General features: G+C 44.4%; 1 protein-coding gene across 1 annotated transcript in view; it reads left to right on the top strand.

Moving 5' to 3' along the window:
- pcgf3 (polycomb group ring finger 3) overlaps nt 1–10,941 on the top strand; it is a 56,846-nt gene extending 45,905 nt beyond the window's left edge. The window contains 6 exon segments of the mRNA XM_030739670.1: nt 2,743–2,831; nt 7,456–7,593; nt 10,661–10,676; nt 10,679–10,705; nt 10,708–10,739; nt 10,915–10,941. Of these exon segments, the coding sequence (XP_030595530.1) occupies nt 2,743–2,831; nt 7,456–7,593; nt 10,661–10,676; nt 10,679–10,705; nt 10,708–10,739; nt 10,915–10,941 (329 nt within the window).
- Nucleotides 10,942–15,274: the final 4,333 nt, after the last annotated feature.

Below are 15,274 nucleotides of genomic sequence, written 5' to 3'. Positions count from 1 at the left end.
TTCTAATCAGCGGAATAAAACGAATCGACAGTTGATCAACAGATTTTAATCCCTGAGCACTGAATTCACGACCAATGATGGTGATAACCGTGATGTAGAGTGGGCTTTGGGGCAGTTTCATGATAAAAACTGTCAGGAATGAAATGATGCATTAAAACAAAGTGCAGGCAGCGCAGACCTCCATGTGGAGCTGAACCAGGGACATCACGGGTGTTCGTCCGTTCCACCTCACAGGTCCAGAGCACTACAGGAAGTGGAATATTGATTGATTGGACCATACTGAGCATGCAGAGCTATAGAAGGAAGTTAACGATCTTCCAGAAGATATTAGAGAGTTTGTGGAAGTTCTTTTTATTTGCATGTGTTGAATTCCCAACTGCAGGTTTACGTACAGAAAGGCAGGAAAAACACACGGTTTGTGCAGCAGGCCCGATACTTTAACCACTGATGATAATACTGCAGTATTTGAGCCTTCGTGTGGTAGATCTGAGCCGTGTTAAATGTGCTTTTAAGTGCATAAGCTGAGTTTTCTCCCAAACACTGTCTGAAGCCTGGTCTCCTCTAGTTTACAGCAGACTCATTTCTCTAAATTACCTTCTTTTCTGAGCACTTTACACAAGAAAATAGGGAGACACGGGCCAGGATGAGTCTGCTGAGTGCACTTTTCTACTTCATGACAACATAAACTCCCACACAGGAGCACACAAACAGGTAATTTACTCCGCCTCGTTCCCGTTACACAGCAGAATCCCTTGAAACGTTGTTGCACGTGCCCTTGAGATTCGACTGTTTGTAAGAGTTCCTGTAAATCATAAACCGTCAGACAGCAGACGATTTTTCTGAAACAAAAGAAACGTCGGAAGAGACAGACCGCTCAGTCTCTCTAATCCCCAGACCCGAGCAATCAGCCCGTTACACGAGGCCATCACCTCCAACACGAGCCAGGACTTCGTGTTTGAGTGGCTCAGATACTCGGGGGGGCTGTTTGGAGGTGAGACACAGCAATCAGAGAGGGACCCTCCTGATGAGCCACCGAGACGCCACAGCAGCTCAGTAATAGTCGGCGCAATTGGTGACAGTTAGCCCAGACAGGAAACGGTCACAGAGGGGTGCTCTCACACACACACACACACACACACACACACACACACACACACACACACACACACGTTCTTACAGCCACTGAATCCAGGAAGAACAGACTGGAGGTTTTTTTTATGTTGTTTTTAAAGGTTACAGAGAAGCAATACTTACCTGTGTGGCAATTCTGTCACTGCAGTGCAATTTTGAATTTGATAACCACGTTTCATATCTAAAAATTCAATACTACAACAATATCAGAGCCAACAAGGAGAATCTCTGGAGGAATATATAAACATCAGCTGTCCCGCACGACTGTGGAGCATCTGTTTCACAGCGGTTTATTTCCTGAGGTGTCTGAGACAGTTTGTGTGTACAGGTCTGAAAGCATGATGTCAAATACCTGGAATTAGCTTTCGTTTTTACCTCACGCCAAACAAACATCATTCTGCATCACGCCTGCAGATGTTTATCACCGAGGTTTAGGATCTGATTTGTGTGTTCGGATGTGAGGAGAGGTGCAGAAATGCTGTCTCACAGCATAAGCATTCCTTGGATTTAGCGTGTACTCTTTTCACACATTATCTCAGGAAAAATGTTGGCGATCAGGTCGGGACGCCGTCTGAAATTGCCCCTTGTCACATGTAGCGCGCAGCGGGAGGCAGCCTGGGTCAGATGCGCTCTCACCTTCAGAAATATGGTTTGGATTAGGCGAGGGTGCTGGCTGGATAGAATATGGGGGAGGCAGGAAACGGGACAAAGAGTTACTCGCTGTGAGTGCTGCGGGCTCACTCAGGCATCATGCAGAGTTTACACTCGAGAGCTGGCAAGTCCAAGACAACTCGATGTCCAATTTGGCTACATTTGAAATTTGCAGAGGCTTTTCTGGCTTATTTGGTTTTGTCAGATTCCTTCCTGCTAATTCTGGAAATGGATTGGATGTTATAACACAAGTTTACTGAAGTAAAACTTCATGCAGAATTATTTCCAAGAAGAATTAATTTTCTAGTAGAATTAAGGCGCAAAAACAATCTCACCTGAATTTTTTTTTTTAAATATATGAACTCTAATAAGGGCGACCCAGAGTGTGCTGTTAAATTCAAGCTTCTCCCAGTGCCACACCAAAAGCTCCATGTGATGCATTATTAAACAGTGGCCTACCTGTCGTGTAGCACTTCAAACACATTACCCCTCAGTAGTGCAGTCTTTCTTCCTTAATGTTCACCAGACTGTGCTGCTCTCTCTGAACCCTCCGTATCTGAGGAAGAACAAAAGCAGGCAGACGCGTCTAAGGCAGAGCTGAGGTCAGTCCTCGTGTAGGCTGCAATAACTGAACATTTTTATTGATTAGAAGTTTACCCGTATTAGAGACGTGTCTGCACGGGGATAAGTCATATAAAGGATGCTTTAACACCCTCAGATGTGTAGTTGGGTTATAAATGGGCTTCTGCAGGAGGTATTTTCACGCTCCAACAGGCGCAGTCTGTTGTAAGTACTGCAGGGAGACAAGCCTGCCTGTTTCCCTGACAGATCTGTTTAAACACAACCATAGAGGACATCAGTTATGCCTCAAATCTCTAAACTTACTGAGCATAAAGAGAGAGGCTGGATTGAGCCCTAACAGCAGATGCAGGCTGACCCTTGCTTGTTTAATTCTTCAAGGTGATGCCAAAGCCGACGACACGGCCAATAAGGAGGCAGGAGAGGAGAAACCAGAAGAGGACAACGACTATCACCGCAGTGATGAGCAGGTAGGACGCTAACTCGTGCTCCTCATTCCCCTCCGATCTTCGGGATATCGGCCTCCTTTCCAGCAACATTTTCCCTGTGAAAACTGTCTGAGGATAATTCAGGGACACCGTGGAGGCCACAGCACAGGAAAAACAAACAGAATCGTGTCCTAGCATGGAGACAGATCTGAGAAACTGTCAGCTTTTTTAGATGCACGGAAAACAACCCATGTGGTCATTGTGTTCTGTATTTTGCACAGAAGTCCACGAGGCAGCAAAGTATTTTATTTATTTATTTTTGCGGGGTACTGGAAGTGAACTGGGTAAAATAATTACGGGTTACAAAGCATTCTGTCAGGAACAAAAGCACCAAGGAATAAAAAATACTGTTTGTGATAATTATTGGTACAATTGCCTTAAAAGCCTGAACATCAATTATTGCCTTTATAAAAGTGGCCCCTTGTGGTTTAGCAGGCGGTTTCACAATTACTGGGTTCTTTTGTCTTTCGGCTGTTTGATTTGCACAGAGCAGCGCCGACGCCGCGCCGCTGCTACCCGCCGAACATGTTTAAATGGAAATGGGCTTTTCTTGACTCCATTTGTATTCTGCTGCATTCTTAAGCCCTGCAAAATGACATTAATAATGCAGCGAGAGTGGAGTGATTGTTGTTGCCGGACGGACACCATCTGGAAAATAAAACTTCCTGCCTGAAAATAGATTTAGCTGTTGTTTTTCAAAAGAATTTGATTCATATTAAAAAAAAAAAAAAGAAAGAAAAGAAACCAAACCAACCGCTTCTTTGCTGCCATGTGGGAAAGACAGGCCGGCCTGATGAGGGTGAAGCTCTTGGCCTTTGGATGCTCAGCAGCAGCGCAGAACGCACTCAGAATAGCTAATACGGCGCGCTGCGTGAGCTGAATGCAGCGATGGCGCAGGAAGGGTGAGGACACAGGAATGTGATGCAGGGGGTGATCGTAAATATGAATTGTCTGGATTTGAAGCATCATGTGAAGGTGATGGAAAATTTGCGGCTCATCAGAACATGCAGAAGGGAAATGGTCGAAATAGGAAGATGATGGTGCGCGCTCTTAAAAGTAGGAAGCTTTTAGATGAGAAGGGACAAAAATCCAGCCTTCGTTTCAGGAAGCTTGCTGCACTGATAAGAAGGGCTGCCGACGCAGATGTGATGTGGCAGAAATCATAATGCAGAGTGTCATCCAGCAGTGCTTTGACCAGTCGGATAAACGCGAGCACACGCTGCTGGCTGAACACATTATAACAGGACACCAATGCTGTGTATCTTATAATCTCATAATCAGCTGTTTGGAACTACAGGTAATACTCTGCAACAGTGCCTAATCCTGCTCATCTCAGTGTCAAAAATGTTGGGATGCTGTGCAAAATGTAAATAAAGTAGAATGCAGTAATTTGCAAATCTCACAAACCCATATTTTTTATTCACGATAGAACATCAAATGTTTAAACTGAGAAACACCATTCAAAGAAAAAGATGAGTTCGTCTGAATTTGATGGCAGCGGCACATCTCAAAAACGTTGGTCCGTGTTTAGCACCGTGCAGCATTTGCTCTTTTAAGCAGTCACCTGGAGCTGAGGACAGCAGCCGCTGCTCGTCTGGTCGAGCAGTCGAGCTGCTCAGCACTCCCTTCTTTTCATGATGCACCAAATTGAAACTTGGAGAAAGTGCGACGCAAACTGGAAACGAAGAATGTTTTCTTTCAAAGTAAAAGTCGAACTATTACGAGTGTCGGTACCTTCCGTGCAAACTGCTGGGGACTGCGGCAACCTGCAAGCGACCAAAGCAACCACACAGAGGGTTTCGGTGCAGCATCATAGACCTCTTCTCAACCAATCCCCCCTTGAGACTACCAGCTACCAGTTGGGGAATATACTTTTTTCCGTTGTGACCAGGCCTGTGTGACTGGGGCCTTAGTCTGCTGTGGGGTTCAGATTTGCAGGACTGATCAATGGATCATCACAATATATAACCCCTGATATAAAGGGCTCAAACATGTGGAGCAACCCCCTTTTGATAAGGGATGGCATGGCTCTGTTTTGGGGCCTTTCTGCCCTCTCACTCGTGGAGAGCAGTGGCAGGACCCCAACATGGAACAGAGCAGGCATCAAAGAAAACTGAAGAGACACTGAATCAGTCGGGAACAGGAGGAGCTGGAGTAGAGGCGGGTTGCAAAGCTGCTTGCAGATGCACAGCAACTGAGTAGGATAAAACGACTTGAATAGTGAGATCCCTTCTCGCTGTGATAGATTGTGAGCCAGATGAGCTATTACGTCACCGACCGTGGTTTTACGAACTGATTTATAGAAAATGTTTTAAATTGCAGTATTGTGTGATCCTGCTGGATTATATAAGCCCTGAGTTCGAGTGTTTGCTGTTTTACAATTGAATGAAAGTGAGTGTAAGCAAAGAGTCAGCTGAAAACACTCGAGTCCAGACTGAAGAGCGGAGGATGCCATAATAAGAGAGGAAGAGGAGACAAGATTGGAAAATGCAAAACAGGAAGTGAAAGCAGCTGTTTCAGTTGGGGAGAATGACGACGAAGAGCAATATTCTCCCAGAAATCGATCGCCCCCTCACCACTGAGATGTAACGACCGGCAGGCAAACGAGCGTGCATGGCCGACTTCCAGGACGCTTCCCCGCCGCCTCCTGGACGACCTTTCAGAGTGTAACCTTGGGGTGTTGGTAGGCGAGAAAGAAACTTCCACAAGCTCATCAAAAAGGGGAAAAATAAAGAAGTGGGATAAAAGCTGCAATTAATCAGAGCAACCTACTTTTTCAGCAAAAGCATGAAGCACATTTGAGGTTAATCTCTCCAGACGAGGTATAAAGTCTCGGATGGGGTCACCTTCAGGCTGTTATCAAATTTTGATAAGATCTCCTTGGGGTGAGACAGATTGTGTAATTTAATAAACTCCAGCTATTTTGGGTTTAAAGAGTCTACTCTTGGAGAAATTTGAGAGAGCAGCTTTGCTCTGAATTATTTATTAAAGTCTCCAACCGTAATTTATCAGAGATCCAAATTCAAAACCCACGCGGTCAAACGTTTCCTCCACACAGAACGGACAGAGATCAGCGCTCCGTAACCGCTCCGGACTCGGTAACACGGTGTAACGCCTTCTCTCCGTGACTCCAGAAGCCCGGCGGGATATTTTCTGGATATGCTGCTCTGTTGCATCATCACATCTGCGTGTTTAGCTGAAGCGGGAGTCCTCGGCTCCGCGAGCACGTCACTGATCTATTTAATGTAATGAACCGCCTCGCAGCCTGCTATCAAGCTGCTGTGGAGTCCAGATCACTGCTAAGGGTTTTATTTCACATTATCAGCCTCCCTCATTGCCACACCACTGGCAGTGAGGGAGGCTGATATATTATGAATCTGGTTTTTTGCTTATTGAAGGGCAGCTGTGCACTGAAGCGCTGCCAGTGTTTATTTGAGAGCAGAGATGATTTCCAAGTTTAAACAGAAACCAGGGTAGTGTTAGCTCTTCCTGTCTCAAAAGAGGAAGATAAAAGGAGAGAAGAACACCCACAAATGAAGAAATGCATGTGTGGGGCCGGAGCCCTGTGGCAGTGACGCGTTCTGAATCCCGCAAACCATCCTGTGCAAAAAACCACCTACCGTGTAACCTCGGGCGGGGGCAAGAAAATGGGCCAATGGCGCTGACGTCGGTCACATGGTTCAGTGAGACGTTGTTAGGAAATCAGCTCGAGCTTCAGGTTGAATTTCTTTGAGGAAGCGGGTGAAACAGGCTGTAGATCCACCTGAAGTTTCAGGTCTTCAGGTTGTTAACACATGCCGTTCGTACTCCGCTGTATGCCATCAGCACAGATAGCTGTCTGTCTGTCCGTCCGTCCATTTTCTTCCGGTTGCGGGGGCAACCACCTCCCTGCAGCTTTCCCGAGGGGAAACACCGAGGCGTTCCCAGGCCAGCCGTTAGATATAATCTCTCCAGCGTATCCTGGGTCGATCCCGGGGCCTTCCACTCACCTCATCCAAGAGGCACCCAGGAGGCATCATAGTCAGATGCCCCTTTAGATGTGGAGGAGCAGCAGCTCTCCTCTGAGCCCTCTTGGATGACTGCAGTCTTCTCCCTCTCTCTAAGTAAGAATAAAAATAATGAAAGAGGGCTAGAGACAAATGAAATGTAGTGCTCCTCACTCATCCTGGCTGAGGGGCAGTTACAGAGTGAGTGATCTGATTGTTTGTATAGGCTCCTTTCACACAGCCTGTTCAAAGTGGGGCTGTTACACCTTCATAACGCGTCTGTGAGAAAGGTGCAGAGCTAAATCAGCCAGGGATACTCTGAAGTTAGGTGGCTAAATACACACAGCACTGAATGGCTGGTGCTACCTCTACTACTCTGACCAAATGTTGGGGTTGCTGTTCTTGAAAAGGAACTTGGGTTCCCTCATGGTTTAGTTATGGATGAGAATCCAAACATTCATACTGCCTAAAACCTTTGCACTTACATATATTTGAAAAATCTCCACATTGTGTAGCCCTTTAACGTGCAGCAAACAGTGTTGTAAGATGATAGAGTTGAACCTGTAACCACCCTTCAGTGGATGCAGACTTTAAATCCTCATCACCGTTTCTCCTAACAGGTCAGCATCTGCTTGGAGTGCAACAGCAGCAAGCTTCGCGGTCTGAAGCGCAAGTGGATCCGCTGTTCGGCACAAGCCACGGTCCTTCACCTCAAGAAGTTCATCGCCAAAAAGCTTAACCTGACATCATTTAACGAGGTACGGATAATATCGCGCTCCACCAGCCCGGGAAACACCGTGATGACAGGGAAATGAGGCTGTCACAAGCTAAATGTAGTTTTAGCGTAAAATTAACTGTCGCTCTCTGTGCTGGTTATATCCATGTTGATAACCTTTAAAGTCAGCACCACTCAGGTCCTTTGATGGCTCAAAGTTAGACTTAAGCTGCGTATTTGAAGCTTTTCATTGGCCTTATTTAAAAAAAGGAAAAAACCAGAAGGCATATTTGAGTGGATCCATGAACTGGACTCTGCTAATGAACTTATTTTGAACTCTGACTCATGCTAATCCTCATTTATCTCATACTGAGCCTCAGTAAATCCCTTAAGGTCATCCTTTGTCTTTAAACCAAACTTTATTGTGATTGGTTGCCCCTCTCAAACAGAAAGTTTGAACAGCAAGTGGGCGGGGCTTCTGTGCCCAAATACATTAAGAATATTCTGTCTCTGGAGGGAAACTGAGAATCCCAAACACCACAAAACCCTGGCACCGTGATACTTCCTGACTCCAAAAAGCTTTACGATGAATTCTACACTAGTTTGTGATTAAAAATTGAGATTGTGGATTACTGCCTCCATTCATCTTAATTCCTGTTCTTACAAAAACATTGTTTCTTTTTCCAAAAATGGATTTGTAGCAAATTGGAACAAATCTTACTTCTTGGCGTTTGTGTTAAGTTGTCGGAGCACCAGCTGGCCCGTGTGGGCCCCGTGTATCCGAAAGTTAATTGCAAGAAATTGCATAAAAGGTCACTTTATTATAATTCTTCTGCACTGACTCATACAATGCCTTTTGTGTTTGTTATATTTAGCAGGAAACAAGCCCATATGCGATCTAATTTTTCTATTAATTATCTTTACCGCCCTGTTATGAGCGGCGGGGGGTTGTGGGGTGGGGAGTGGGCGATAATTTGACAGATGGATTTTTAGATTGCTGTGAATAATCATCAGTCGCCTCCTTGTCGTCTATTTTTCTGTTTTCTGCCTTTTACTTTTTTACTGGCTGTCACAGAGATGAGTGGGTAGGCTCCATCATATCGTCGGCCTCCATAACGCAGCTCTGGTGAGGCGGATGCTCTCCCAGCCAGCCATTGTTGTCCCATCTACTGACTATCAAGAGATGTTTGAAACGATTTCTGCTTTCAGCTGAGCGCGGAGCTTTGTCAGGCAACAGTAAACCAGTTACTCATTGATCATGTTTGTAAACCGTGGCCACGTCACCCATCCGAGGGGCTCTGCAGGAAGTGGTTCTGTCGGGTAAAATAAGGAGAGAAGGAATGCCCAAAATTGAGGAAAATTTAGGATCGCTTCCTGGATTCAAAGAGGATTGGTCAGCAGATATAAAGACTGTCTTTAAAATCATTTTATTCTTATTAAGTGATGGTAAACACTCCACATGAATGAAGACATGTTTATTAGCATTTAAAATGTCTTTCAGTTCAGGTTTATTTATAACACCAGTTCACAACAACAGTCACCTCAAGGTGTTTATATTGTAAATATTAGAATAGAAAAACCCATTAATCAGACAATCCCATATGAGTAAGCAGCACCTGGTAACTGTGGAGAGGAAGAACTCGCTTAAACAGGAAGAGGACTGACGGTGGGGAATGAGGGGAAAGCGAAGAGGAAGGACCGGAGCATAAAGAGACAAAGATAAATGATACGCATTGGAGAGAGTAGGCAAAACATAATGATATGCATTAGTGGCTTATAAGTGCATGGAGGGTAAAAAGAGGTGAGTGGAGAAGAAATACTCAGGGCCTCATGGGAAGGCCCCCCCCCGAGGCTATAGCAGCACAACTAAAGGATGAAGCTGGTTCCACAGAGAGGAGCCTGACAGCTGAAGGCTCTGCCTCCTGTTATGCCTTCAAGAACTCGAGGAAACGAGTAAGCTTGCAGTCTCAAGTGATGAGTACTCTGGGGGTCTTGAAGATATGATGGAGCCTGATTGGAGAAGGATTGGTTTAACGGGACCTGATGAATAGAAGCTGATATGGGAGAAATATGACGCTCTCTCTCGTCCCTGTTTGTGCTCTCTGTGGCTTTTCAGGGAGCTTTTAGAGCAGCCTGATGATAAGGAATCACAGTAGTTCAACCCTTTTAAGTAGCAATGAACGGGCACGTTTTCCAGCATCAGTGATTCATTTAGTTTAAAACCTCAAAGAACAAAATACAAACTGAGTGTAACTGTAGATGTGGATGCATCATCTTGAAAACCACGTCTCATTTTCTGATTTCATCATGATCATTGTGTGGACGTCTTATAAACAGTGCAGTCAGACAGTTAGCTGCACGAGTCTCACATGGGCTCAATGGGACATCACGTGATATTTGGGAGCTCAGGTGCACCTTGGTCAGGTGACGTCCAGCAAAGGTTGGAGTCGGGCACAGCTTAGATTTGTCTGCAGTGTTTTATGATGCTATACCTTGGAAAGTACCCCTGGAGGTTCCTCTGAGACATCACAGAATAAACTGTTTCTTCAGTGCTTTAAGGGATAACAAGCATCTCAAAAGCTGCACAACTTTCCTGAATCATTTTCATTTAGATTGATTTCTCCAGCTCTTCCCCTGAATTTCATTCTCCAATCACAGACCTGGACAGTTTGCACCACTCTCAGCCTCAAAGTGTCCTCTCAGTGAGAGCCAGCAGGTGGCGCTGTGTAGTGTCCCTCCCCAGCCTTCCCTCCTCCCTCTGTGCCTCTCAGTATTGATTGACAGATGCAGATGCGAGGAGCTGCTCAGCAGAATATCAATGCCGGCTTCACGGGGGAGCGGTACATTTGGCGACCGGCTCCGTGTTTGGTATTGAACTTCTGGATTCTGCTGTGGGAGCCGGGGGCCACTCCATGCCCCCCCAATCCAGCTGCAGCTCCAGTAAACACTGATGTTAGAACAGGGAGAGAGGGGAAAAATAGAGGGCTGCTTCCTCCACACACTAAACAGAATGCAGCAGAGACCCTGCCATATTAAAGTCATGTTAACCCCTCACACGTGCATCAGGTCAGATGTCCGTGCAGTAATTTGTTTCTCTGTTTCTTTCTCAGCTGGACATTTTATGCAACGAGAAATCTTGGGGAAGGACCACACTTTGAATTTGTTGTTGTTACAAGATGGAGATTTAAGGTAAAACATAATGAAGTCCACAGCAGCAAACTTGGCTTGGGCCGAAGCTTCGGCCCGATATGATTTCATTATTAAACACAGTTCAAGTGCTGCAGGCCTTCATGCAGTAATATAAGCCCAGGAAATGGATTTGTGTGTCCAACTGAGTTGAATTGATTTTATTGAAATCTTTTAGGTATACGGGCACTCTAACCAACTGTGAGCCTGCTATGGATCCAAATTCAGACATAAGCAGAGAAGGGACAGTTTATATTATATATAAATTTTATGAGTGTTAAATGGATAGCTAGCTAATGGGTTAGTTTTGTGAGTTAGTTTGAAAACTAACAAAAAGAATTTTGTAATATTTTAGTCTGAAAAGAAAAAAGAAAAAAACCTGCAAAATGGTCGAAATGCACATTAATGGCAACATGCATAAAAAGGCTAAAGACCCCAGCAAGCTGTCACCATCCTGACTGTCTCAAACTCCTGGCCCCGCCCCTTACTTCCGGTCCGCGATTTGATGTAAAAAATAAGATAGTTTGGTGCCCTTTAAGTTACTTTTTTAACATTTCGCTAACTCCCTCTTATTTGGAGGGGAAAGCGAAATGTCGAAAAAGTCACTTAAAAGGCCAAATTGTCTTATTTTTGACATCAAATCGTGGACCGGAAGTAGGGGGCGGGGCCGGGAGTTTGAAACTGTTTCGGCTAAAATTGGACCCCCCCCCCCCAATATTCTGATGCATTTCCTGTTCACACTTTATCTGAACTGCTATGGTTAGATTTTGACTTCACTTCTTGATAATGAGACACATTGTGTCCTGAAGTCAGTGTCCCCACATTCAAAGACAGAGACATGGACATGAATCCCACCCCCAAAATCTGCAGCCCAACATGCTAATGTCATGAACCCCGGTTGGCACTGTCCCTCCTAGACGAACCTAAACTGCACCCACTTGAACATCATCAGGTTCATATTTCCAAAGCCAAGCATGCTCAGGTGCAGTTAATAAGCTGATTATGAATGATTTATGACGCTGTTTCAGAAGCTCCACCTTGTGTTTCTGCTTGCTCCTCGTAGAAATCCCCCCTCCTGCTCCATTACAGACCCAAGATGGATCTGCTGTAGCTGCGATGGACACAGCGCGGTTTAATTTTTCTTTCCGGCCCAGTGGCCGCGGACTGTGCCGAAACCTTTTAATTTATGCAAAGACGATCAACCAACACCAAGCAAAACACCCGACGGTAAAAGTCAACACAAGCCAGCAAATCTCCATCTAACGGGGACGGAAAGTGGGACAAATCCAACAGGAACTGACCGCCTCTCCAGCACAGACACTGCAGCACTGGCGCGTGTTTTTAGAAACTAAAACAAACTTTTTTTTTTTTTTTGTCTGCTACATCCTACATATGTGAACGAAAAAATTAAAAAAAAAAATGGAGATAAAGCATATATTTATACTTTTGTACAGAAGAGACACACGGAACCAAGACACTACTGGTGCTCTGTTTACACGCAAACAAGATGTCGGGAATCACGTGACCGTCTTTTCGATCTCCACGCGGAGGTCACCCTCCTGAGGTGACGACTGAGCGGAGAACAGGATTTTTTAAAAAATATCACAAAGGTGTTTTGTTCTTTTCACACCACACTCGACGCGTCTTGGGAGCACAGAAAGTATATGGAAAAATTTATATAAACAGGCATCAATTTTAAGCTGTTTATCAAGTTTGATTTTTGTTCTCCATTTTGTTGGCTTGTCTATTTTGCTATTGGGTTCTCAATTGTCAATTGTGAATAGGCTAATTTTTTTGTGTAGTTATTTAGTTCTATATACCAATATTGTACATAAAATGTCATTACAGAGAGAGATTGAAGAGAGACTTTAGACTGTTAAAAAAAAGAGTGGATCCCAGAAGTGCTATCTATATGTTGGCAATAAGTGTCCAGAGGTGATAAATTAGGATTTTAATGACAGACTCACTATCAGTATCAAATTATATAAATACATCTTTATGCTGTCTGAGAAAGACACAAAACACTATATCAAATCCTCTGCCATGTATGTGTATGTGGGGTCTAAACGTGTGACTGTGCTCTGATAGACAAACTTTTAGGGGCCGATAAGGAGAAAGCTTCATCCCGACCTCATCCTCCTCATCTCACCTGCCTTCAGTGGAACACTTTTTTTTTTTTTAAATTTTCAGTGATATTAACATTAACAGGAACGTTACATGAAACACGTTTTTTTCTTTCGTTTAGTTTCCGGTAGCCACCGTGCAGTCCTTAATATCCGTCCTTGTGTGTCTGCGGTCTTCGAGCGGCGGCAGCACCGGGCAGGTGAACGCTGACACGTGTTTGGCTGTAGGTGTTACACCGGTACATTTCCTCCAGCTCCATTTTACTGCACAGCTACCGAAGCTGCAGGGGAAATGTAGAACTACGCACAGCTGCTTCGTCTTAACAGCTTCGAGGACAGTCTTATTTTGTCTGGGTGTGGACACCAGAAGTGAAGCGACGTTTATTATACACTGCAAAGCTCGTCTCTTCAGATGGATTCAAACATCACAGATGGGCCAGTTCTGCAAACACGAGTGCGGGTTACTGATATCACTGTTCTGCATTTCTGGGTTATACTTCAGTTAGTTCTCACTGCCAGCTGGAGAGCAAAGGTGCACAGTGTTTAAAAAGAATCAATATAACAGCATTTCTGAAAGTTAAGTGAATATTTTTAGGTTTGTAATCACAAAAAAGAAAAATCTGTATGAAACTTGGATTTTTTTTTCCTTTTTTTTTTTGCAGAGTAGCCAGTGTTCAATATTGTTGACTTAAGACAATTTTCTGAGTCTTTTTGAAAGAAATATCTTGCAAATTCAGGTTTCTCAGCGAGGGGGCTGAGGTTTTTTGAACATTTTGATAATGAAATGACTACTGTTTGGTCATTTGGTGCTTATAAATGTGTTTCTGATCTTGAGGAGGATTGTTCCTCATGCGGGAACGTGCTGTTCTTAACTTTGTGACGCAGCAAACTGATGTTCTGTCAAAACTGGCAAAATGTCTTAACCCTGAAAATCCCGAACCCAACCGTCTCTGACCACAACTGGATCCCTGAGCAGCATGTCAGACCTCAAGTAGTGTTACCTCACCGACGTCTCTTATTAGTAATTAAATGGCAATTTCCGTTTTGCGTTGCATCGCCCCACAACAATCTTTTTGTCTGTACGTTCATGTGCGGGGTTCCTATGCATCTTTAGATCTCCAGAGCCTGGAGGAAGATGATTTGAAATTGGCCGACAAAGCGATGTGTAGGGACTCTGCCACGTTAGGACCTATGACGTGTTTTTCATGCATTATAGCCTACAGGTCTGTACAAAACCAGCTCTACCAAAACTCCTGCATGCTTCATTCATGTGCTAACCTTTGTTTCAAGGACCTCAGTTCAGCTCCCCTCTGCAAGGTGTTCATTGTTTTTGGTTTTTATGGTAAATGGTGGTGAAATTGCAGTTGGTCTGTCCAGTTTGGGATGGCATTGGTCGGCTCCACGTTTTTCCCTTTCCGCCTTCCTTTTTAGTTTTGTTTAAATTTCTATAATCTTTTTGAATGTCGTGGTTGGACTCGTGCAACATTAAATTTGCATGCATAGAATTGGATCTACTGTGATTAAAAACCAAAAACAGTGAGCCTCGCCATCTTGTCAGCTCGTGGAAGAGTGTCGTGTTTGTACTAATCCCTGCAGACGGAGTGTAATATCTGTGTGATATTATGTCTTTGTAAGTGCAGACTTGGTGTTTTAAAGGCTTATACTGATTATTTCATAGTAATCGGACAAGTGTCGAGTACGTGTCCTAGAGCTGTCAGACACCGAGGTCCGTGTAAAGTGATCCGGTTTGCAACCCCGGATCGTGATCGTGCTTTCTGCCGTTCGGTCTTCGGCTCATCCAGAGTTCCTGTCGCGTTTGGGTGTCACTGATTAAATCTCTTTACTGTACTTCAGCCTTTTCAGGTGTTTGAGCTGTAAAACATCCAACAAGGTGCTACTGTACTTATGACTACAGACAGAAAATGTATAATGCAGAACGCTGCTCTGAAAACGCCCTTTTGTTTCTCGTTGTGTTCACTTTACACCTTCAACTGTTCCCTTTTTATTTTACTTTGGTCATTAATGGGATTATTTTGGGTCATCTTTTGGCAAATGTTTCATCCTGAATCATCTCTAATGCCTCGAGCCGTTGACCTTGGATGAAACCTTCTGGATTTGTTGTTTGTGTGTTGGAAAGAAGACTGGAAAAAGCTGTTGGTAGATTTTTGGTGCAAAAAGATTTTAAGAAGGAAATTTAATGAGCCCAGATAGAACAATTTAAAGGGGATTTAGTAAAGCATCGCTAACGACATTTAACCTTTTAATTTTCCTTTAACACAGTTTAATAATCATGGGGCAACTTTAGTTTTCTTTCCCCGGTCCTTTTTGTCCAGTGTAGTTCTACGGACCCGGCGACCCGACGGACAGGGCGGGGTCTTCGCCGCAGGGACGGACGGTCGGGCCGTGTCTCTGCCG

This window comes from Archocentrus centrarchus, chromosome 10 (assembly GCF_007364275.1).
Source record: "Archocentrus centrarchus isolate MPI-CPG fArcCen1 chromosome 10, fArcCen1, whole genome shotgun sequence".
Classification (NCBI taxonomy): domain Eukaryota; kingdom Metazoa; phylum Chordata; class Actinopteri; order Cichliformes; family Cichlidae; genus Archocentrus; species Archocentrus centrarchus.
Note: the sequence above shows the minus strand (reverse complement) of the source record. Positions and strands in the feature narration are given on the sequence as shown.